General features: G+C 45.4%; 1 protein-coding gene across 43 annotated transcripts in view; it reads left to right on the top strand.

Annotated features, from left to right (window-relative positions):
- Magi1 (membrane associated guanylate kinase, WW and PDZ domain containing 1) overlaps positions 1-25429 on the top strand; it is a 353668-nt gene that overhangs the window by 276446 nt on the left and 51793 nt on the right. For 22 of the 43 annotated variants that reach the window (XR_015439229.1, XR_015439228.1, XM_087181668.1 and 19 more), the window contains 5 exons: positions 2410-2467; positions 4428-4573; positions 6537-6629; positions 11070-11252; positions 12245-12865. Coding sequence is in view for 41 of the 43 variants with exons in the window: in XM_087181668.1 (XP_087037794.1) it covers positions 2410-2467; positions 4428-4573; positions 6537-6629; positions 11070-11252; positions 12245-12865 (1101 nt within the window). In the remaining 2 variants the exon portion in view is untranslated. The remainder of the gene's footprint in view (positions 1-2409; positions 2468-4427; positions 4574-6536; positions 6630-11069; positions 11253-12244; positions 12866-25429) is intronic. The other 21 variants (XM_087181653.1, XM_087181652.1, XM_087181659.1 and 18 more) reach the window with 1 other exon arrangement.

The raw sequence follows: 25429 nt of genomic DNA, 5'->3' as shown, positions 1-25429 counted from the left end.
CTGCTCAGTGAACCCACAGTTGACCTTCAAGGGAAGTCAGAAAGTTGAGGGAACCAGCCCAGGGCCCCAGAGCAGTAGAGCTCAGTGGCCGCAGAGACCCCTCCCCGTCTGGGCAGTGCCAGCGGGGTCGCAGCCCTCCGGCCTCTGACAGGCTGAATGGTCTTGTCTGGCCTGATGGTGGTCAGATGTGGGGACTGCCTTTCAGGAGTCCTCAGTGTGTTTATTTTTTAAAAGTATAACATAATCACTTTATGGGCTTAAATACTTCCTGCCATTTTCAGTTTTTTATAACCAAATGGCAAATTCTAGGACAAACAGCTTCCTTTTTTAAATCAATGACCCATTTCTATTTTCAGCTTTAGGAGACTAATTCCTGTTATTAAGTTAATCACCACAGTGGACGTGAGAAATCTATCTTTTCCATTCAAAATAAGACTTAACTTGAAAAACTGGAAAATTTCTGGAGGTGGTTCATCTGTTTCACAAGTGTTTAAATTTAAAAATGTCCAGAAATGCCAGTTGACTGACCCATTTCTGAACTTCAGAACATGCAGTCACTGAGACACAACAGGCTAGAAGTCAGCAGTGGCTCATCTCGAAGCCCTTGCTGTGCGGCTCCATGTTGTGCTTAGCCAGGACACTGGTACTCATCTTTGTGTCCCTGCGTCTGACACATCCTCAGGCGAAGAGTAGGCACCCAGTTACCGCTTGTCAAATTGTAATCGAGTGAATTGAATGCATAATATTTTCCCTATTTTATCTAAAGATCATCTAGTCAAATATTTCAGGTTGCAGACTTCGGAAAGGGGTCTGATTCTGCTCATTGTAATGAGGTTTCTTATTCTCACCTGCTCTTCCCCCCCTTACAAATGTGTGACTCTGCACCAATTTGCATTTTTTAAATTTTCAATTTCCCAATTCTTTAGAAATATTTTTCTGGTTCATTTTCATTTAAATGGTAATTTCTAGCTTTGTAAGGGAAAATCATTTCCCAGGCATTCAATTTGCATTGGTCTGCAAGACTCGGTGTATAAAAATGCCAAGTTGTGTCAACATCTGCAATTTGGACCTGTGTGGCTTTTTAGTAGCTTAGGTCTGCTGAATTCAAAGGCTTCCTTAAAACCTGTTAGGTGGGTTTTTTTAATTAGAAAAAAGTGGAGAAAATCTATCTCTTTGCAAACAAGTAACATGTGGAGCAAAAACTGTGAAATGAATATCTCTTAATGTGCATCCAAATCTGAACAGAACATAAACTTTGATTAATGAGTGTGTGTGTTTCTGCACGCACACATGCCTCCATCTCAGTCCGGAGCTGGAAGTGGCCTGTGTGAGCCCTCCACTCATGAAATGGTCATCGTTTCAAAACAGTGATGACATGATTCCTTGAATTTAAAAAAAAATCTGCTTCAAAATAAGTGTATATCACTTATTGTAGAATGCCAGCTCTCAATAGTTACTTCTAGAAATAATGGTTCATTTGGAGTATAATGTTATTTAAGCTTTCACTCTGCATAGATCGAGGTGGCTTTAAAATCAAGAAGAGAAATTGTTGCTCTGTAAAAATTGTTTTAATGGCACGAAGCACGTATTTACTTCTTTCACAAAGTAAAACTGTCTTGGCAGTGAACCTCACCCAGTAGATCCTTGGGGTAGAAGTCACTCTTACCTAGTTAATAAAGTTCATTCCAGCCTTTGACACAAGACCTCCCGAAGTGAAGTCCAGCAGAGCACGGTTCAGCCTGCACGGCAGCGCCGCGTGTAAAGGAATAGCCTGTCCCCTGCAGCTAGTGAGCTGTCCGCAGCCCAGACCTGGGTTGCTCTTCCCCAGGTGAGGAGGAGGCAGAGGAGCAGCCCAAGCACAGCCCCCGAGCGTTAGGTGTGTGCTGTTTTAGGGCCCAGTTCTACTTCGGCATTTCATTTAGACAGTAGCATCTTATTTGGGAACAAGGAGCAAATGAGATGCAGACTTTACTTTCTTCCAAGGAAAGCAAAACAAGCACAGTTGTGTGGACAAATGAAAAGGAGCATTAATTTCCACCGATGTCTGCTTGTGTGATAGGTGGCTTGGAAAGAAAACAGAAAACAGCAAATAGCTAAGGCAGGAATAGTCACTCGAGGCAAGCTTTAAGGTCCTATTAAAATCTGATTTGATAATAGAGAATAATGGCAGCCAAGACTGCATTTATTAAGTTTTATTTTCTGAAATAAAATATCACTGGTTAAAGAAGCTCTTTGTATGTAGAAAAATATACTGAGAAAGTAAAAATAATGCATGCTCCTTTTGGTTGGATACAGTTCTAGTTGGACTTAAGGTATTTTTATAAGTCTCTCTGCCTGACTTGGTTGATGGCAGTCCCAGGCGCGCCCAGCATCTGCTCCTCCTGCTCTAAACGCCCTTTCACTTTTCAGAGCTGCCTGCTGGTTGGGAGAAGATTGAAGACCCTGTCTACGGTGTCTACTATGTAGAGTAAGTGCCTATTAATAAACCACACATTAGTTTCTGCCTCTCTGGAATTATGTACATTCATGCTTAGCAGAATTTGTCATTATTATAAGACACAGGTAAATAATAATACATAAATTTTAAAATGAAAATATGTATTCTGTAATGAACAAGAAAATATTCGGTGAATCCAAAGGTCAGTGCTGTCATTAATACCCTTACTGAGGACAGGATTCACGGCTCTCGTTTGCCACTGTATTGTGAAGGCTAAATATAGTCCTGGCATTTGGCAGGTGTATAATGAGTATTAGTTGGACAAATGAATGAGAAAAGCCAGGATGCAGGAGAACAGCGATTATGTATCTTCAGGAGCAAGACGTGCTTTAAAGTCATTTGAAAAGAACAAATGCCTTGCAAATGCCACTCATAGTCCTTCCTGCTGCAATGAAGATAAGTGGCCTGCTTTCTCTCATGCTGCCACGTTGAAGTCATTCCTATAATGTCCTTGTGATATGACATATGCAAAAATGCCAGGCCATAAAATGTCCACTGTCTTATTGTAAGAAAAAAATCGAGTTCGATATAGCAAGTGTCGTTAGCTTATATGAGCATTGCCTCCTCTTTACATAACAAGAGTTGGCAATTTGGGGCATCAGAGAAACAAGCACGGTTGTTTCTTTGACCCTCCTGAGATAAATTTCCTTTGTGAACCCTGAAAACTATCTTTCTTACAGATGCACAGCAAGCTTTCTTCTACTTAGAGTTCATGTACATTGCCCCTAAGCTAGCCTTTGTAAGGGAAGGATGGGTGGTGACTGCTTTGACAGGTGGCAGAACTGGTGTGAAAGCCCAGGTGTTTGCTTGTACAATGCTCGTATAGAATGTGTGTGTTTAAATTTAGGTATACTTAAGTATGTATATTCGCTACGTAAGACCTGCTTGTTGCATTTAGGCAACCACACTTTCATGTGATACCGTGGGCATTTGGGTAGAGTCAGCAGCTGAAATTCTGGGATCTGAAGCAAACTGGCATGAGCTGGAATGCCTGTTTATTGTTTGCTGCATTCCAGTGAGGGGAGTTATTAACTACACAGAAGTTCACTGCCCTTAGCCATAAAATCAGCAGTGTCCTCTTATCTGTAATTTTACTATGATTTTAGTTGCCCAAAGTCAAGCAGAATTTGAAAGTATTAAGTGAAAACTTACAGAAACAAGGGATGCATAAATTTTAAATTGTGTGCCATTCTGAGTAGCAGGATGAGATCTCCAGCCACCCCATTCCGTCTGGCTTAGGAGGAGAATGATCACTGTGCGCAGCGTATATGTGCTGGGTAAACCATACTGCGGCCTTCTTGGTTACCAGATTGGCTATCATGGTACTGCAGTACCTGTGTTCAAGTTACCCTCATTTATGTTACTTAATTATGGCCCCAAAGCTCAAGAGTAGCAATGCTGGCAATTGGGATATGTTAATGAGAAGCCATAAAATGCTTCCTTTAAGTGAAAATCTCAGTAATGGAGAACAACAATCATATCGCTAAGGTCTATGATAAATTATTGCTGCTAATTCCTTCCTATGCCTATTCATAAATTAAACTATATGGGGAGAAACATATAGGGAGAGAGTTCACTGTTATCTGGTTTTAGGATCCATGGAGTCTGGGCATGTGTCCCTCATGAACAAGGTGGTATTATTCTATGAATAAGAATAAGACTTGTCTCATGGCATTATTGAGGATTTTCCCAAAAAATGCTTGTGCAAATGATTGCACAATGCTTGGTGCATATAAATAGGCAGTAACCTTCATTTCCTCTTCTTAACTGCTTTTTGACACAACCAAGCCAACATCAGTCCACCTGCATTGCTCTGTTTTAGCCAAAGGACTTGGCCTGATAGGGCTTGTGTATGTGTGTGTGTGTGTGTGTGTGTGTGTGTGTGTGTGTAGGTGTTTCCTTGTTGAAAACTGATTACCTTCTTCCCCAGCCACATCAACAGGAAAACACAATACGAGAACCCAGTTCTTGAAGCCAAACGAAAGAAGCAGCTAGAGCAGCAGCAGCAGCAACAGCAGCCGCCACCACCAGAAGGTTGGCCTCTTCCCCTGGGGACATCTGCGCTAGGAATGCTAGGCAAGGCCCGGACACTGACACCCCCATGTGGTCAGAGCTGGCCTGGAGGATCCAGGCATCCACCACTCAGAGAAGTTGCTGTCCAGGGAAAGAATAGAGGCTCCTGCTAGTCTCCCCACTCCCTGTTCCCACTCCCACCCAACAGCCAAAGGGGAGTCCCAATTCAAAGGTACCCACACCCCTCTCTCCATCCTGATGTGGAAAGGAGCATCTTTAGGCAGGAGAGCTGTCTGAGGGTACAAGAACTCTCCTGCACTGCAACCAGCCTCTAGGTCCAAACTCCTTTTTTCCATTTTTACTTTAAGCAGAATTACTGGGCATGAAGCTAACACTTATTTTAGGAACATTACATGTAATAATCAGAAAGAGCTGGTAATTTTAAGTGCTTTTTATTACATGTTAATTCACCTTCTTTGTAAAAATAAGAGCAGTTCAAGAGTATAGAACATTGAATTCTCTAATGCTAAGCCCCCATTATCAGAGGTAAACACTACAGAAAATTTCGAGGGTCATACAAATTACATATGTTAACAGAAATTATATGAATATATCCATACATAGTGTGTGCATGTGATTAACCTGTTACCTTATAATTTCTAGTAGCTGTATAACATATCATTTAGTGACTGTTTCCATCATTATTTAGCCATCCATTTATTAATAGATACTTAGATTTTTCTAAATTTTTTATTGTGATGTTTTAAAATAACATTTAATATTCCCCTCAATAATATGTAAACATTAGTATATGAATATGGAATGACTATGTACTTTTTTGGTGCTAGGGATGAAACCTAGGCTGCATGCCTGCTGAGTACATGCACTGCCACTGAACTATACCCAAGCCCTCAATTATTATAAATACAGACCTTAGGCTATCCGTTGGTGAACTTTTCTGAAAATGGGAAATAATTTAGGCTTTGTGATACATACAGTCACTCTCACACTTACTCAGCTCTGCCGATGGAGTTTGGAAACATCTATAAACAAAATGTAAATGAACAGGTATATCTCTGTGGCAATAAAACTTTAAGGACATTGTAATTTGTACTTCATATTATTTTCACATGTCATTTAGAAGTGTAAAAGTGGGCTGGAGATTTAGCTCAGTGGTACTGCATCTGCCTCGAAAGTGCAAGGTCCTGAGTTCGATCCCCTGTATCAAAGAAAAATGTAACAGCTATTATTGGCGCACAGGCTGTGCATGAACAGGCATTGGACCAGTTTGCCTGGTAGGCCGTGGTTTGCCAACAGCTGCCTAAGCATGTGTGTATTGGCCAGTTGAAAAGTTCTCTTCTCTAATCTCTTTTTTATTGAAAAAGAACTTTTGAAACACATTTTTCCTGAGGTGATGAAGCTTGATGTGTTGGAAAGTATGGTACGGACAGTGGAGTGTGTGCAGCTGCATCCATCGGCTGAGTAGAAAATGGCCATGGCCCATCGCAAGGTGCACTTCCTGCAGGTTACCTCTGGAGCTCCACAGTGCACTGGTTACGTCCAGGACATAGGAGTCCTGCTGAGGGGTCCCCTTGGGCTTCAGAGACTACAGAGTTAGTGCCTTGGCAAACTGCTGGCATCCACCTTCCTCCCATTTACTGCCTATGACAGCCAGGTTCTGCAAACCAGCCCTTCCCGCTTTCCTTCAGGAATGCTCTCTCTCAGAAGGCTGCCTTTCAGCCACTGTGTCTTCCTGATACTTCTTTACTTGATCCCACTTTGGACTCTCCAACCAGAGAGAACTAGAGTTTTTACTGATCATATTACATTTCTCGCCTCAAACATCTTGGACAAGAGAGAGAGCTGTTGATACCCTTCACATAAAGTGAGGTCAGATACCAGCTTCTTTCTAACGTAAGCTAACTGCCTGGTTTACTGGTTTGGGCCTCTGAGAAGCACAGGAATCATGTGGAAGTGGGCCAGCTGTTGGAAGGAAAGACCAGAAACTGTCTCTTCTTTCTTGTAGAGTGGACAGAAGAGCATTCATCCCTTGTGCCTCCTGTTATTCCAACCCACCCCCCGAGCAATCCGGAGCCGACCAGAGATGCTCCACTTCAGGGTAAGGTGTTTTTGCTTGGAAAACTGTCAAAGGTGCTTTCACCACCTAACGGTTCACCCTGAGAATCCTGAGGGCAGTGTGCTGGCCACGTCCTGGTTACGTACTGACTGCGATCCTGAGCTTCGCTGGGCCAGGTGTCACTTCAGACAGCCCATTCCTCTCTTCAGGAAATTTCACAGAAGGATCCTCTTTATATTCCCTGTCATGTTATCTTGTAAAAATTAGAAAATGTGTAGTTTTTGGTCATCCTGTGTGTAAGTCATTGGACCGGCAAGTTGTTAAAAAGTTAAGCTGTATCACTCTCTTTCCTTTGGTAGTGAAGACCATAAATGGAGGCAGTTTTAAATGTATTGTTAATCAGACATCAAAACAATTAGAATCCTTTCTGAATAAAATTTTCAATTATTGTGATAATCTAAAAATAACGATACTTGTTCAATAAGTTTTGAATCCAGAGTCTTTCAACCTTAGCACTGTTGACATGGGCCGGGTAATTCTCCCCAAGGTCTGTGCCGTGCATTGCTGGACCCTTAACTGCAACCTTGTCCACAGATGTCAACAGCTCTTCACCCCACCCCACCCCCAGTGACACCCAGAAGTGTCCCCAGACGTGGCCACATGCCTCGGGGGAGCAAGACGTTCCCAGAGTCGCAATGACTGATTTAGAGGCCAAAAATATCCAGTACTAGTCAAAGAAGATAAATTCAAATGTCGGCGTTGGATGTTTCACAGTTCTGGTCAGCGTACTTGTTTTCGACTAGGATTGTTTTGAAAACGTGTTTGGATGTTTTGTGCTTTAGATTCTCCTGCCCCGTTCTCGCCACTGGTGTTGGTGTTTCTCGTGTTTTACAGTGTTTCGGTTGGTGTCACATTCACAATAGCTCGAGTTCCCTCGAGAGGACGATTCTGAATATTCGAAGCTCCTGGGCTTCCCACCCCCAGGCCTCATGACTGTTCAGTGATCAGAAACGTTTCTGGACTTCTTTTCTTCAATAAGAAATATAAAACAAGCATCACATTTAGCAGAGCTAGAAAATATTTGTGGTACTAAATCATTAGCAATACTCTAAAATTCATCTTCCTCTCTACATTTTTTTGGGGGTACTGGAGCTCGAACTTGGGACCTTGTGCTTGCAAGGCAGGCGGTGGAACCACTGAGCTACATCCCCGGCCTTCATCTTGGAGTGTATACATTGCAAACAAGATGTAGCTATTAGATGTAAAAAGATATGTAGAAGAATGATTTTTTTCTCTCTTTGATTCTTCTATTATAATTTTCATAAGAACAAAATTGCCCCTCTACTAGCTGATACTATCATTAGGTTAGTATTGATATCAATTTACATAAAATGATTTCTTCTGACATAAGTATACTTTTTAATGGTGATGATGGCCTTAAAAAGTAGAATATAGCTGCTTTTGAGCTTTGCCCTGTCTTTACCAGCCTGGCTCATGTCGGGTCATGGATAGATTCCCCTATTGTGTTCACTCTTAACCATTGTGTAGTTCTCATTTATAAAAATTAACACTTACAATTAGTGTTCATTTGTGTTCTCTTAGGGTAAAGCCCATACAGCTATAATACTATGGATTATTTCTTCTTTTCCTTATCTGTTTTTTTCCCTTAGCTGGGATAACCCAAACCCAGGTCTAACCCTGGATATGTACTTCCCGCTGACATTACTATGGAGTGAACTCGTGTGTGTACATGTGCGTGCACATACATCCTTACATGCACATGGTAGCTAGTCAGTCTCCTTTACAAAACTGTCTGAAAGGTTAAATAAAGATTAAAAGTTCAGGTTCTAATTGCCAAATGGGACACCAACTAAGATTCTAGATGGCATTTATCTGTGAACCTCACTTTAGCCTCGTTGCTATGGCTCTGAGTTACTATCTGGTTCAGTTACTCAGCGTCCTTTGCGTCTTGGATAGGACTCTGTATGGATACCATTGGTTACTACATGTTACCATTTGAATTTAAATTAATTACAATTTTGAAAACTTAGATCCTCTGTCCTGGCCCACATGTCAAGGACACCATAGCTAGATAGAATAGCAGTGGGTGCCATACTGGACAGTGCAGATAGGGAGCATTTCCTTCTCTGCGGGAAGTGCTATTGGACAGTGCTGATCAGGAGCATCTACACACCAGATTCGAGAATAGCTTCGTGTGGCAGGGAAACAATCTCTAAGGACTGTCAAAACCCAGAAGAAAGACTGATTCAGTGAGTCGAGACTAAAATGAGTACATTTTAAAAAGCTACCCCAGTGATTTTCATACACAGCCAGTTCTTATAACTGCTGACCAATTCAGAGAGGTTAGGATCTCAGAAATTACACTTGCCACAGAGCTGCAGCAGGAAGCCTCAAATTCCACTGCTTATGGGTAAGAAAATCTTTCTTCCCACAGCTGCATTAACTAATGAGCCACCCATACATAAAACATAATAAAAGTGCATAGATGTGAAACTTTCTCTTCTCCCTCTGGAGTTAGGAATAGGAAAAGGAAGTGGTGTAATTTCAAAGTTCTGCTCATGTCTCTATCAAGTAAAAACATTCTAAGCACAAAATGTGCTAAGCACAAAATAGCCTTAAAAAAATTCCAATAAGCTGCCTGGCACTTTTTTACATTTCCTAACTTTCCCTTTAGTATCAGTGAAAAATCCCAACACCCAGACATTTCTTTTCAGCCTTCTCAAAGACCTGTTGAATCTCATTTTTTAAAATGCTTTTATTCATTTATTAAAAAAAAATTTGGAGCACATAAAATGGAGCAGACATGTACAAATGGACAAAAATCCTCGTGACGCTTACATTCTAGTGGTTTTGCATATGTGCACGTGACGTGTACCTCATTCCTGAGCACGGGCACCATGAGAAAGAAAACCACACCAATAAGTAAGATGTATACGGTGTTAGAAAGTAGTAGGACAAAAAGCAAGCAAGAAAGGGGGAGTGGAAGTGTGGGAGGAGGAACCGTAGTCAGGGAAGGGCTTACGGAGCAGGGGACAGATGCTGACGTCTGCCTGACTGAAACGTGTTTTCCTCTGAGCTCCCGAGCTCCTCGTACACCTCTGTCCTCACTCCCATCTCATAGCTGGTTTAGCCTCTGTGTCCTCATCCTCTTCCTGCAACTGGCATCCCCCTGTCTGCACCTCGAAAGATGACTTTGCACGATCCTGTAAGTCTTGTCTTTCTTCAGCCACAGTGGCAGGGCTGTAGTTTGCCCTAACTCCAGTAGCCCCGGGACTGCACGAGAGAGGTTAGTGAGCAGACCTCTGACTACATGCAATTTAAAAGAGCCTTCTTCTTGAAAGCCCGAAACTTTTAAAATATGCAATTAAAAATTGTATGCATGCCCAGAGACTTTGTAAGGCCTTTTAATTATAGCTAACCAAAAATAACTTCTTCCTGGGTGCCAGTCTTGCAGCGCAGGCTTTATGGGGACTTCTTTTCTCAGTTTTTGGGGGGAGGGATAGCATTTTTGATAGTAGAAGAATCTAGCAAGGGCAGGGCAGAAGAGATGAGAATCTTCTCATGGAATTTTGTCCACTACTTGGGACAGAGACACTGCTAGGAGTTCCTCAATTTCAGAGAAATACCTTATAGAGCCCAAAGACCTTTTTATTTGTATCTAAAATATTATCCATTAATATATAAAAAATAAATATTAGGTTTTGTGTTTGGAAGTTATTTAACTAACTCTTACTTTATTTTAAATACGCTGATTGAATTTGAGACGGTAAGGCTCTTGTTTCTAACTGTGTAGGTTTAGTATAAGGGTTCTGTTTTGGCTTGTAGATTTGTTTTGCTTTGTTCTGTCTTTAAATGTCAGAAGCCAGAAATCCTAAGCTTTTTCAAAACAATGGACCTTAACAGTGGTTGACTACTTAAAAACTAATTTTAAAGGGGCAAATAAATAGGAAAAGTCAGCTGACTTTAGAGATCTCTTCAAAATAATGACCTTCAGTTTTGAAAATAGTGATTTTGTGTTTTTGTCAAATCATTTTGTGTGTTTCCTATTATCAGTGCATTTTCAGGCTGAGCTTTCTGTTTAATTTAAAACTAAAGTTTTTGCTCAAGCCCAAAGCAGCACTCAAGGAGCCATACTGCAGCATAAAATAAAACAAAAGGAAGGAAGAGAGACTTTGTGGTAGCTCAGTTACTGCCAGATTGTAAACTGAAGCCAGGGAAGTGTGAACGCCCCGAGACCGGTTTTGTTCTTCCTCGGCCTTCTTTGGACCTGAGGGCGGGCCCGCTGCGAGCCCCGCGCCTTCTCAGCAGAGCGCCCGCACACGTCTCCGCCCGCCCCGGGACCTGCGCCCCGGGACCTCGGCCCTCAGCCCCAGCGCGGAACGTCACCTCTGCGCTGCCCCAGATCTTTCATTCACCTTTAAGTCACTCAGGCTTATACTCTTTGCACTTGTGTTACTTCAGGCAAACCCTTTTTCACGCGAAACCCTTCCGAGCTGAAAGGCAAGTTCATTCTCACAAAGCTTCGGAAAAGCAGTCGCGGCTTCGGCTTCACGGTGGTCGGCGGGGACGAGCCTGACGAGTTCCTCCAGATCAAGAGCTTGGTCCTAGACGGTCCTGCTGCACTGGACGGCAAGATGGAGACAGGTAGGTCCGCGTGGCCCTGGCGGGTCCCGAGCGGCAAGGGGCCAGCGGCGTCGCGGCTCCCTGCGTTCATCGGTGCCCTTTACACACCTCGGGAGGAACTGGATTCCCCCAGCACAGAATCCCATCCCTCCATGCAGGTTAAAATCTTTGAGACCGGTTTAACTTTGGGAAGTTGTTAGGGTGCTGTTGAATGCAGTAAAGCAGTGATTTACTAAAAACGCAGATCCATTGGATACGTGAATTCTAAACGGATCTCTGCAATGAGGGTTTCTTTTTAGAAGAAAGGTCCGGTGTTCTCTCCGTGATTATTCTTGTTAGCAGGGAAGACACTAGATGCTAAAAGAATGCTTTATGAGCAGTTAAAATAAGCAGCAGACGCAGCCTCTCGACACCTGAGGGCATCACCCCCAAGCCCTGTTGCAGTTCAGCTTCATGTTTGTCATGTAGAAGAGGCAAAATTTTACCTCTTCCCTCTTAGGACTTGTGGCTAGGCCTGAGAATTACACAAGACATGTTAGTAGGAAAAAGGCATTCACAGTTATTTAATGAGTAGTATATTGGCTTGGGACACTCATGTGGAAATGAAAGCCCGTAGATGCTGTTAGAGTGGGAAAAGGTGGACACAGAGTAGGTTTGGGACAGAGTGGTTAACTGGAGAGAGAAGAGAGGAGGAAGTTAAGGGCCAGCTTAACAAAGCTTCTGTGTACAGACGACTCTTGCCTTTGACTTCCTGTCTCTGATAGAAGAACTTTTTGGTACAGGAAGGACATCTTTCATATGAAATTTCACCTCTTACTTTCAGGAAGGCAAAGAGAATGGTCTGAGTGCATTTCTTACAGCTGCTGTTTTCTTTAGGTCAAAATAACCCTCATGCCACAGAGGTATATTGTACGTAGCGCGGTCTGTTCTGAGAGCCTCAGCAGAATGTTACATACTGACACAACTCTCCCGGATGCCATGTGCTTTGACCCTCAAACTCTTGCCTTTCACAGGGGATGTGATTGTCAGCGTGAACGACACCTGTGTTTTGGGCCACACGCATGCCCAAGTTGTGAAAATCTTTCAGTCCATCCCCATCGGTGCCAGCGTTGCCCTTGAGCTCTGCCGAGGCTACCCACTGCCTTTTGATCCAGACGACCCCAACACGAGTTTAGTGACCTCGGTAGCCATCTTGGACAAAGAACCCATTATTGTGAATGGGCAGGAGGCCTGTGATTCTCCAGCAAGCCACGGTAGTAAAGCTGGCAAGGTCAGCGGCGTGAAGGAGGCCAGGCCAGGCAGCCCGGCAGGCGTGGCTTCCAACGGCTCCCAGGGTTATCCCAGCGACACGGTGTCTCTGGCTTCCTCCATAGCCACTCAGCCGGAGCTCATCACAGTTCACATAGTCAAAGGGCCAATGGGCTTCGGCTTCACCATCGCGGACAGTCCTGGTGGCGGCGGGCAAAGGGTGAAGCAGATCGTGGACAGTCCCAGGTGCCGAGGCCTGAAGGAGGGGGACCTCATAGTGGAAGTTAACAAGAAGAACGTGCAGGCACTCACTCACAGCCAGGTTGTGGACCTGCTGATTGAGTGTCCCAAGGGAAGTGAGGTCACATTGCTGGTGCAACGAGGAGGTATGTAGGTTTCTTTGCTCCTTGCTGTTCTGCTCCCAAGCCCGTTGCTCAGCTTGCTGGTCTCAGGTGATTGCCTTTTGGGTTTTTCTCAGTCTGTTCCTTTACAATTGTTTTTATTTAAACGTTGGAAGTACTTTTAAAATGCCTTTTTTTTTGGTACTGGGGATCGAACTTGGGACCTTGTGCTTGCTAGGCAGGCGGTGGAGCCACTGAGCTAAATCAGTCTGCCAGTCAGAGACCCCTCCACCGTGCCCGCTCCTTCATTTCTGTTGCCTATGTGATATGTTTAGTTTTTTGTCTCATTCAATTCATTTCTTTACCTATTTATTTATTTACTTGTGGTACTGGGAGGTCTGCCCTGGGGCTCTCCACCTCGGAACCACATCCTCGGCCCTTTCTGATGTTTTAGTTTGAAAGAGCCTCAGTGTGAGTGGCCCACTGTTGGGGTTTCTATCCAGGTGTCCCTGCAAAGCCTCATGCACTCAGAGCGGGGCTTGGGAGGCGATTGGATCGTCCGAGTGGGGTCCACTGATGACAGCCCCCGGCAAGTGTACAGCTAGACGTGAGGGGGGGGGCTGTGAACAGGCCTGGGAGGGGCTGCTGGCCCTCCTCCCCCACCCCTCCGCATCACTGCTGTGCACTGTGCCCTTGGGCCAGCGACCGAGCACTGAAAGCTTGGCAAACTGCCCTAGAAGGAGCTCCTCCTCCTCTGTCACATGGTGAGGGGCAGGTATCAGATCCTGGCAGCAAGAGAGGAACCAAGACAGCCATGCTAGCCTCGAATTTGTGACCCTCCTGCTGCAGCCTCCGAGTATGTGGGGTTACAGGCAGGTTCCACAGTGCCCAGCTTACGTTCACTTTTAAGAGGACTAAAAAGTCTCATTGCAGTCTGCAAACTGAAACTTACTGGAATCTTGCTGTAATGGATTTGCCTAAAGTAACAAACAACTGATTATACCCCTTGATTTTTAACTGTTTATATTCTCCCCTGAACTTCTGAGACCTTGTTTCTGTTAATGCTATTACTTTTAATAACATTCATATGGAAAGGTTCGGAATATATTGCCTCATTAGTCAACATCTACATGGTTTATTCCAGGACCTGAGTAATTTAAAATCACCGTAACATCAGCAGTCTTTTAAAATATGCCAAATGCCTTGTGTTTGATTTATGTATAGGATAGAAAGTTTGTGCATCTGTAGTTGGCAGGCTAGCACTAGCTACTTTCTGGAAAGCATGTAAATATATTTGTTTTGTCATGCATTAGTTATTTGAATCAAGGCTGACATTTAATCATGCCTCCCGTGTGGTGGGGGCATGATGAGGGGTCTGATAAAAGACCAAGACAGCAACGCAGTTAAATGAAAAAGTAAATGACCACTTCACTGATGTCTCTGATGAATCTCGTTTCTGTCGTGACTGCTGATGAGCAGATTGATAAACTCATTAAATCCACGCTGTCCAAGAGTGTCAGGAGTTCATATCACGAGGATGAGGTGTCCTGTGCTATATAAAACAGGTCTTTTCTACTTTGGGGAAGTACTGGCTGTGCCAGGCATCTGTTTTACTTCTTAATCCCTCAGCTCATCTTTGACATTTGTTCCTATCAAGATCTGGTACGTTACCCTTTTTGGTATTTCCTGACCATCCCTTCTGTTTCCTCCAACATGGAAATCAAGCAGTGGGTGAAGTATCTTTTGTGAGCTTCTGGGTTGGACAGTTTGCTGGTCAAGCGTGGACTTGCTGGGGCTGTTCATCCCCATCCTGGGTAGCTGGGGCAATGGACTGGTTCAGAACCCAGCACACACACTTCCGTGCCCCAGGCCCGGCCCTCAGGTCTGCTCAGGGCACCTGTCTCCTGTGTCCTTTCCTCCCCTCCCAGTCAGGAGAGTACTTTCCGCTTTCTATAACGAAGCATTTCCCTTAAGAAATCCTGTCATCTGACAACAGTGTCCGCCTGGAGGCTTCTTTAGGTGGGTGAAAAATTACACTGGTTGATGACTGCTTAACATAGGAAGTTTTTCCCATAACAGTACTTCACTTTTTGCAAAGGATTATATGTAGGCAGTGCAGCTACCTATGCCCCTTCCTATACTCGGCTAACTCACAAACTCTATCTGTAAGCTGCCAAGTTCCTGTAAGCAGTAACTGTTGCTCCTGCCCTGGCATTAATTTCTTTATCCAGAAAATGGATGTTCTGAGTTAGAAAATCTTTCAGGCAGCTCCTTCTGGCTATTTTCGCAAAGAATCGTTGTGTAGAAGAAAGACCACAAGATTCTGGAGCCAGAAAATGAAAGTTTGGATCAAATTTGAATGAAAGTTCACTGGCTGTTTGACTTTAGGCAAGCCATCTACCTCATCTGAGCTTAGTTCAGCATCTGAGAAACGTGAATAAGACCGGCCTTGCCTGTGCGTGGTATAGATTAAACAAGGAAGCACTGATGCCAGTCCCTGACGTGAAATGGTCGTCACATCATAAATCAGTGATTTTGCTGATACTGCCTAGTATCAGAAGTGTGTGGAAGCAGGTGGCATTTTACTTTAAAAAAGAAGCACCAACCCCAGCCAGCACTACAGAGTCACACTCTCTGTGTGCGGTGTCCGGGCATCTGTATTTGTGTTAGGAGCTCCCCTGCTGATGCTGAGGTGCAGCCAGAGTTGCACATGGTGTCAGACTCCTGTCCTGTGGCTCCTTCTAGATCTCATTTCATGCTGTATTCCTTGGGGGAAAGCAAAGCACTTATTTCCCTTTCTGAGTAATTTTCTTTTTTCAAGTCTGTTGTTAGCCAGATGCAGTGCTGCACATCTGTAATCACAGCTACTTGGGAGGCTGATGCAAGAGGATCGCAAGTTTAAGGCCAACTGGAGCACTCATGAGCCCTTACCTCAAAATAGAAATACACGCATCCTGTACTGGGCTGGGGTGAGCTCGGTGTTGGAGCACCCAGGGTTCAGTCCTCAGCACCACGAGAACGGGGCTGTTCATTCTTCTGTCTTTGTGCTTCCTGGGGCTGAGGGTTGAATTCAGGGCCTCATAGATCCTCTGCCCTTAAAGGTTCTTTTCAGGTTTGTTTTGTTTTGTTTGTTTTGATGCCGGGGATTGAACTCGGGACCTTGAGCTTTTGAGGCAGGAGGCGGAAGCACTGAGCTAAATCGGGGCCTGTTTTTCAGTCTTTACCTTTTATTAGAACCTGTCACAGTAGGTGATGTTTACATTCCCCTTGGGGAGTGGTGCACATAGCACATCATCATGCTCTTCCCGTCCTCTTCCCTCCTCCCGCCCGCTTCCCTTTCCACTCCATGTCTGGGTCCTCTTCCCACTGGCGGAAGAGCTGTCTCCCTACTTCCTACTCTGTCTTTTACTTTGCTCTTTATTTATATTTTGGCTTTCTCATGCAAGAGAAACCGTGCCACATTTAAGCTTGTGTGTCTGGTTTATTTCACTTAACATTAAGGTCTCAGTAAATCCATTTTCCTACAAAAGACTCATGTTTATCCTTTTCTGACAGAATAGTGCTCCATTGTGTATAAGTTCCACATTTTCTTTATCCACTCATCTGCTGATGGACATATAGGCTGCCTCTAAGATTTAGCTATTGTGAGTTGTGCTGCTGCACACATGATTATACATGTGTCGCTGTGTCACTGTATAAGATGACTTAACTCTCGGGAAGATACCTAGAAGTGGAATAGCTGGGTTGAATGGAGTTTCTATTTTTAGTTCTTTGCAGAATCTCCATACTGATTGCTGTAGTGGCTGTACTAGTTTAATTCCAGCCAATAATACAGAAAGGTGTGTCTGCCTCCCCACACACACACACACATCCTCTCTGGCATTTGTTATTATTTGATTTCTTCATGATGGTCACTTTTCTGGAGTAAGACGGAATCTTGTATTGTTTTATTTCCATTTGTCTAATGGCCAGAGATTCTGAACTTTTTTCATGTGTTTATTGGCCAATTGAACTTTTTCTTCGGAGAAGTATCTACTTCAGTTGACCAGTTTTTGGACTGGGGTCTTCGAATTTGGGGGAATATAATTTTTTTTTTGAGTTCTTGCTATATTCTAGATATTAGTTCTCTGTCCAAAAAATTGTAGACCAAAAAATTTTTCCCATTCTGTAAGTTGCCTCTTCACTCTGTTGGTTGTTTCCTTTGGTATGCAGAAGGTTTTTTAGTTTGCTGTGATCCTATTTGTTAATCCTCCGTATTATTTCTTGTGCCATTGGGATTCTGTTCAGAAATCCTTGCCTACACTATGTCTTCAAGCGTTTTGCTTAATCTTTCAGAAGAGTAAGTGTTTGACACATCTGACTTTAGTACACAGTGAGAGATGTGTGACTAGATTCAGTCATCTGTATGGCACTGGCACAAAATCAGACACAAGGATCAGTGGAATAGGATAGAGGAAGCAGGAACCACTCCAGGCACATTCAGCCATCGGGTCTTTGACAAACACACACACTGAGGGAGAGACAGCTTCTTTAGTAAGTGGTGCCTTTACGTCTTATGAACAGAAGGGTTCACAGTCTTCCCTGAGGTCCGTGCTGCTGCCACCTTCTCCCTGTTTCTGCTTCAGCAAACAGAAGGGAGGTTGGGAACTGGAGGTGCTTGTTTTGAGCACAGTGTGCTGGCCTCTGTGGGTCACAGAAGCAGTGGAAAGGGTGTGTTGCTCGCCATGTACTGAATGCTTTTGTTGGTTCACTGAATAACTTTCGGTTCTGATTCTGAAGTAGTAAGATGTTCAAATTGCTGGAGGGCAGGATTGAGTCCAGCTTCTCCTTATGCCACAGGCACCTCCTGGGGAACCTGGCGTGTGGAAACGTCTCAGTAAATAACAATTGAATACATTACATTTGATTCACAAGTCACAGTGCAAGATCGATCATATTGCTTTAGGGTCACACTTCCTAACTCTAAGAGGATAATGATGAGTGTTAAAAGGCAAAAATAAGGGCCAGGGATTTAGCTCAGTTGCACTGCACCTGCCTGACAAGCACAGGGTCTTGAGTTTGATCCCCAGTACCACCAAAAAAAAGATAGAAATAAGATGAAAATGGCGGCGATGGTGGTGATGTCAGGACATTTACCACGGACGCCATGAGCTGGGAATGCGACAGTGGCTCAGGCCGCCTCTGTGCTTCACACACATGCATACCTAGCAAGACCCAGCAATGCCCTACTGCTGTGACCAAACTGGCGCGGCCACCAGTGTGCAGTGAGCTCCTGAGTGAGACCCTCTGAGAGGACGCCAGTGGCCGGCACCGCCTGCCGCAGAGAAGGAGTGAGGCCCGTCCCACCACCCCAGAGAAGGGGAGGAATTGTTTCTGTTCGAGGGGTAGAAATTCTACATCTAGATTTGCTTCCTATAAAACAAAGGGGAACTTCCTGGTAAGGCTGAGAAATCTTGTGGAAGACTGCTGACTGCAGTAGTAAACACTTCTGTAATGAGCCAGGAACTGTGCCAAATATCTTAGGTACGGTTTGTGGAGCCGTCTGAGGTAAGTTCAGCCTTAGCTCCCTATTAGAGAAGATGAATTTGAGGCCCAGGCACCTGTGGCGAGTCAGTCCCAACCAGACTGCCTGGTTAATGGCAAAGGTAAGATGTGAGCCCGGGAATTTTGGCTCCAAGGACTTCATGCTTAACCACTAAGCTAAACAGCCTCTTGGCTTAAAGGCTGCAGCAACGTAGCAAACTGTTGAGAGTTTATCTTATACATAAAGGAATGACTACAGTCTAAAGTTTTTGGGCAAGTTGATGCCACTTATACTCATCAAAATTTACTGATATTTAGTTTATTAAATCATCATTGATCCAAACAGGAAGAGCTGCGTCAGATCTCATCATCTAAGCACACACATCCTTAGCATTTGCTCCTCTGTGTATTTTCCTTCTGAAATGAGGCAAAACCGTCATAGTCGGAACCACAGTGAGCTGCACACCCAAGAGCTAAACTGGGTGATCGAAGCCTCTCTCCGCTTTGCCCTCTGGTCGTGGACTGGAGAGTGAATTGCAGATTGCACCACTTAAGTGTTTGGCTGCCGGGAAATCTCACACTGAGCTGCGGCCTCCGAAAGGAAGATCCTGGCCGTTCGTACTGTTTGTCCTGACAGTTCTGAGTCCTGCATGATCACGTCAGCAGACATGACCGTTCTCAGTGTGCCAGGCTCAGATCGAATCCCGCTCCTCTGGCTTCTGGCATCTGCTTGAGAGCTGCAGCATCTGAAGTGAACGAGAGGAAGGCAGACCTCCATCAGTGCAGAGGCCACACCCTGTGTCCTGTCGGATTTCCTTCTCCCGCAAGGCTCGGGACTCCTCCCCTCCCTTCCTCAGGCCCTGCTCCAAGGCCCTCTCATCCCAGCAGCCTGTCTGACCACCGCAGGAGCAGTAACTCGCACCTACAGCAGCTCTCTGTCCTCTTCGTCTCCCTTATGGCACCTGGACAGTGGTCCCCTCTTTTCCCCAGGTGATAAGTTCTGAGAACCTCAGTGCCTGCCTGCAACTGTAGACAGTGCTGAACCCTATAAATACTATGTTTTTTTCTCTGCATAGATACCTGCAATAAAGTTTAATTCATTAATTAGGTGCAGTGAGAGATTAACAACAATAATACTACACTGGAACGATTATGCCAATATACATCCTACTCAGCAGCATGCAGTTAATATTTGCAAAATGTTTATTTTTGGAATTTTCTATTTCATGTTTGTAGACCATGGATAACTGAAACCATGGGTGAATGTAACCTCAAAGTAAAGCCTCAGAGAAGAGGGACTCCCGTCCTTCCTTGGGATCCTCTAAGAACTGGAACTTGGTCTCAGATGTTACCTTATCCCCACTACCTGAAACAGTGCAGGACTGTTTCATGAACTGAAGGCGTTCAGGAAACCTCCTGTGTTAGGTGAACACCTGAGGTAAAGCCAGGCCACTCATTCTCAGGAGCACCAGTCCTCTGTCGAACTTCCTGTGGTAGCTGAGTGTATCAGTCAGTGCCCACTGGAGAAACAGATTTAATGCAAGATATACAAACATGTAAGAATTTGCAAGGTGGGCTTACAGTGGCCGCCCACAGAGTTGGTGTGGAAGAGTATGAAAGGGCTGTGGGCACACTGCAAATCTGAAGGATCGAGTGGAAGGCCGGGAGCTCACTGTGTTGCCCTGTGCAAGTCCGTGTCAGGGGAAGGGTGTGCTGGAGGCACAAGGTGGTGCTCAAGGTGAAGGTGAAGACGGGCCCCTCTGAAGAAACGAGGGAAGCTTCCTTCTTTCTTTCCCTTCTATTGCATTCAGGTACCCAGCCTGTTGGTTGGTGCCCTTCACACCCAGGGGGCTTTTCTGTCTTCAGTAAATCCCTTCGGCCACACCCAGCACTCTGCTGATCCAATCTAGTCCGTGTTTCTTACTCAAGTTGACACAACCCATTAACTGTCACACTGAGGAAATAGCACCACACAGCTGAAGCAGGTCTGTCTCCTGCAAGGCCTGTGGGCTCTGCCTCAGGCCACGCACGGGCCCAGGGATGCATGACTGCCTGTGGGGTGTCTGTAGGTGCCAGGGCCACCCCGAGAGGCAGGCCCGCGAGTCCTGTTGGCCGCCAGTGTAAGCTCTAGCATCCAGTGACGTCCTCGCTGTCTGATGTGTTAAAATAGAATTGAAGGTCCAGTCTCTGAGCCCAGACGGCTGCATTTCAGGCACTCAGTGGCCACCACGCTGGGCAGCACAGGAGAGAGCCCAGGAAGTGCCGCCCGCCAGCGCCAGCCGGGAGGAGGTCGCCCTGTCCTCAGAAGTAAGACGTCGAGCACCCTGTGTTTTACTTTTCCTCTTAATTTTATACCTTTGAGTAGAATGAAAGTATGGAAATGAAAACAACCGCTTGGTCAACTGTTTCATACAAGAGAGTAGTGAAAGCAGACCGAGTGCATTCAGTGCTGTCCACCCCGGTGCGGCTCTAAGCTGTGCTGCCCAGAGGTTGGGAGGCCCCAGGAGCCCAGGACTTGTCCGGTCTGAGCGCTTGGGACAGCCGCCGCTTCCTCCACCCTGCATGGCCCCTCCAGTGTTCAGGGGGATGCAGGGTCTTGCCCAGCTGGGAAGTATCTCAGATTCTCACTCTGGACTGACGCTTATGGAGTTGTTTTCTTGTTTTTGTTTGGTGGTGCCGGGGACTGAACCCAGGGCCTTCACACTGAGCTACATCTCTAGCCCTCTTTTTGTTCTTTATTTTGAGACAGTGTCTTGCTAAGTCTTCAATTCTCCTGCCTCAGCCTCCCAGAGGGCTTGGTTTGCAAGTGTGGACCACCAGGTCTGGCTAAGGAGCCTCATTTAAATCATCTTATTAAAGTCCTTTAATCTAAAAAGTGAAGAAATGTTAAAACACTAGAAAAGCTCAACTGAAACTCTGATGTATAAAATATGTGTAATCTGCCTCCAGAACCATCAGCAGGGTACAGTTTGTCAGAAATCTGTTCAGAGCAGAATCTGTCAATGCCTCCTTGCTATATGTATCTGACTGAGTATCTCAAAGTCCTTGACCTCACTGATTACCTAAGGTGCTTAGCTTTCTGGTACTTTGGAAAGTTGAGTCCTTTGTTAGATCCACTGTGCTGCCTAATAGCCTCCTGTAAAAATAGCAAAGTTCCAGCACTTCCAACAAACAAGATAGTGTTCACATCTGCTCTTAAGGAGCCTTCTCGCCTTTATTAGTAAGGCAGCTTAAGTTGTTATTTGAGTTTGTTGCCATGGTTTAAAGTTATCAAGCGTTTTATTGCAGAATTCTTTGGAGTGCTAGATCACATTTACATTTGACACGACTTACAGCAAGAGATGAGATAATATGAAAATGTTTCTATTTTGGTTCTGTCTTTCACTATATAATGCATGAAAGTTACCCTCACTGTTACAACTTAAAACAACTCTGGTCTCTATTTTGGTCCTAATAATTTTTAAATCTAAGCAGCTTCACTTGCTTGTTGTCCATTTATAGGCAGTTTCAGATATGACTGGAAGATTTGAGTTTTGTCCTTTTCTATTCGCAGTGTGAAGTGGGTGATGTGCCTAAAACTTAGCCTTTTCCCTCCGAGGCAGTGTGTCCTTGAAGGTAGGCATAACGCACCAAGTCGCCCGCTCCTGCACACCCTTCTGTAAACATGTGTGTGGTTGATAACTCTCCTTAAGCAGTGGCACATCCCCACGCCTTCTGAAGAGTAGTGGAATTCCACTGGCTTGACTGATAGGCCGTAGGGTTATGATTCTGACTTCTACCTACATGGCTGAATCTGAAAGTGGAGAAGTCGTCTTGGGATTCCTTGTTGGGGCACAAATTCATTAACCTCATCAGCCAGGCACTGAGAATAGAGCAGAATCAGCTCCAGAGAAAACAAACTGGCCCTGATTTCGTGAAGTTTATTCCAGGAGAAGGGAAAGGAGAGTAAAACTACATAGATGAGCAAGAAAATATCAACCAGAGCAAAGTGCTCCGAAGCAGATTAGAGCAGTGTAATGGGGAGAAGGGAAGGGTAGAGTGACCAGAGGGACGGAGCAGATTTCCAGAAAAAGGGGTCGTCCACACAGAGGCCCCAAGAGAGAGCTGGAGGGAAGCTCAGAGTGGTGGAGGCAGGAGAGCAGGGCCTGTGACTGGGGTCAGAGACCACGGAGGAGCTGGGCTGCGCGTCCGCTTACGGAGTGCGGTGCAGCGCTTCACAGTGGAGGGACAGCTCTGGCTGCGGCTTGGCCTCCCTGCTGTACCTGGGAACATGTACTTTAGCGGAGCAGGAGCATGAGTGAAGTGTGTCGGGCGGGCACCGAGGTCTGAGCAGGTGTGTTGGCAGCTTGGACTCAAGTGACAACCGGTAGGCGCAGCGCAGCAGGGCCTCAGGAGGTACAGTGAGTGACAGGGCTTGCTGTGTCCATCCTAGATGGGCTGGCCAGCTTCCTCCTGCAGAGGGCCAGATTGTGAACACTGAAGGCTTTGTCCTGTTTGCCTCTGTCCCTACTACTCTGTTCTGCCTGGCAGCAGATGATATGTGAAGAAATGCTTGTGTCCCGAGAAAACGTGACGTGACGTGACATAATGTACGGGCTGTAGTTTGGCTTACCCAGCTGAAGAAGGGAAGCTGAACAGTAGAGTCTTTCAGAGGTCTAAATGCTGGAAGAGGAGCCTATTGGGCTTATGCTGTGGACTCAAGGCTCCCTCATCGACATGTTACTTGCGAGGTCCCCGTTGACTTCCAGCTGTAGCAGAAATGAAGTTTTTTCTAGGCAGTGTTAGGGCAGGAGTTTTTCTAGCCAGTGTTTTTTTCTAAAAATAAAGTAGAACAGAAAACATTAAAGTATGCCATACGCAGCAAAGAGGAGCACCCATTTCGTGACACGTTTTCTTGTGCACATAAATGTATTTCTCCTTGTGGGCCATATTCACAGTTGGCAAAACACCCCTGCGAGCAGGGTTGGCCCCACAGGGTTGAATGCGGTTACCTCGCGCTAGAGTGCAAAGAAGACAGGCACTACAGCTCAGCACTGTGCAGAGCTCAGCCGGAGTGGGAGACACAAGGAGAAACTGAAGACCAGGCCAGATGGGAGACGAAAGGAAGGTGCGAAGCAGTGACAGGGCCGACTCGGGCAAGGAGAACCTGCCCCTTGGCAGGGGAGAGGTCACCGCTCTTGCTGGGAGAGGATAAGACCACCACAGCGAGGACGGCGGGGCCTGCAGACGGCGGGGCCAGCCAGCTAGACTGGCCATTCTGTGTTCGGAAGGCCAACGGCTGGAATGCCTGAATAGTTCAGGCTTCCGGTTCATAGGTTTGGCCAAGGTTTTGCCGCAGCTGTTCTTGTTTGCTATGTAATGTCATAGTCCTAACAGTAACGATGGCAAGCACCTTCCTGTTTGACCCCTTCCTGGTCTTTGTCAAGAACTGAGGCCATTCTTTCTGCCCAATTCTAGAATAAGAAGAGCAAAGACAGAGTGTACACAATCTACTTGTGCAGACAAGAGTGACACATGTTTTGACCCTGCGTGGTATGGATTTGGATAGTGGTGAGTCAGAGAGGACAAGGAATGGCAGCCAGGCCTGTTTGCTGACAGGCTGGAGCAGGGACGGAACTACCACACTCCCACTGTGTTGAGTAGGAGCCGTTGCTGCTGAGAGACCCCATCCTGCACAGCGCACGATGTCCAGCAGCATCCCTGGTCTCTCCTGGGCAGATGCAAGTAGCCTGCCTGTCCCCTCCCCAGTCATGACAACTGAAATCTCCAGACACTGGCCAGTCCCCTGGCAGGCACAGTCACCCTCTGCTAGGAACTCCGAGACCAAGAGGCGCGCTTCGAAGTGTGGGAAGGACTTAGAGCTGTAAGCTCGTGGTCGGTCCATGGACAGTAGTTGACCCGACCAACTCATGTATATTTAGCAGTCTCCTAAAATGATTTAAATGTTGGAAAGCATTTAGCTGGAGCCAACAGCTCTAGCCTGCTGCAGACCTGCCATTCGTCTGATCTTGCATGTGCCCTCCAGTGCTCACTGCCTGCAGCCCTGGCAGTGGCGTGTGAGACCCGGGGACAGCACACGGGGAGCCACGTGAGCGCCGGGCTCTGATACCTGGGCCCGACCTGCTGCGGACCTTTCCCGGCACCTTTCCACCATTGTCTCAAAGTCCCAGTCACTGCCTGCTTTTCCTTTCTTTGACTTAATTTAGGTGTTGTGTGTGTTTGGGCTTTTTTTCTTTTCTTTTTAAACGAAAGAAACCCAGTAGCAGCAGAGATATTTTCCCCTTTCGGGATTTTGTTTTTTATACCCTTTACCTTAGTTACGTATGAAAATTGATTTATCAGTTTTCAACGACTTCACCGTCTGCCCTGTGAAAAGCTTCTTCTCGGAGGAATGTTATTATGATAGCTTCTCCTTTCTCAAGTTAGTTTTCCAAGCTCACTCTGTTGCAAGAAGGACCTTTCTACCGTTTACTCTAAGCATTTTTCAGTTTTGAGCATTTTTGAAATTGTTATCTGAGCGAGAGAGCTTATTCTGTGCAATATTCTCCTACCTTCATTTCCCTCAAATTAAATCTCACCTTCTTTGCCCCATCTGGAACTAAGAATTTGCTGCAGTGATTGTGGAATCTCTGTCCATTCTCACCTACAGACTGGAAAGTGTTCCCTAGCTGGCACCTTGCCGGGTATTTCTATTTGTGTTTCTGCTCAGATATTAACCATGACCACTCTCTGTAAACATAATCCTTGTGGATCAGAAATCTCATTGGTAGCATATAGTAGCATATTCAGAAGTAGCATCAGATCCGTAGGAGTGCTCAGTTCCCACAGGTGACGTGATACACACCTTTCTGTACCAGGTTGGTACCTGTGTTTATCTCACTCTTCTTCATAATGTTCCTTTTTTAGGGTTCTCGGAGTTTGCTTTCTTGCCATATACAATAAATGCTGTTCATTAGTCCATTCAGTGAATTTCAGCACTGTGGTAATCTCTCGTGATAGATGTTGACATGCAAATAAACATCTAAAATATAGTGTGCTTAATCGCATCTGTAGTTTCTCATGCTTACTTCTTTTCCTGGAAATCTC

This window comes from Heterocephalus glaber, unplaced genomic scaffold (assembly GCF_053883595.1).
Source record: "Heterocephalus glaber isolate CG9 unplaced genomic scaffold, H.glaber_assembly_v1.0 deba00001472, whole genome shotgun sequence".
In the NCBI taxonomy this organism is placed as follows: domain Eukaryota; kingdom Metazoa; phylum Chordata; class Mammalia; order Rodentia; family Bathyergidae; genus Heterocephalus; species Heterocephalus glaber.
This window is presented reverse-complemented; position numbering and strand designations above follow the sequence as displayed.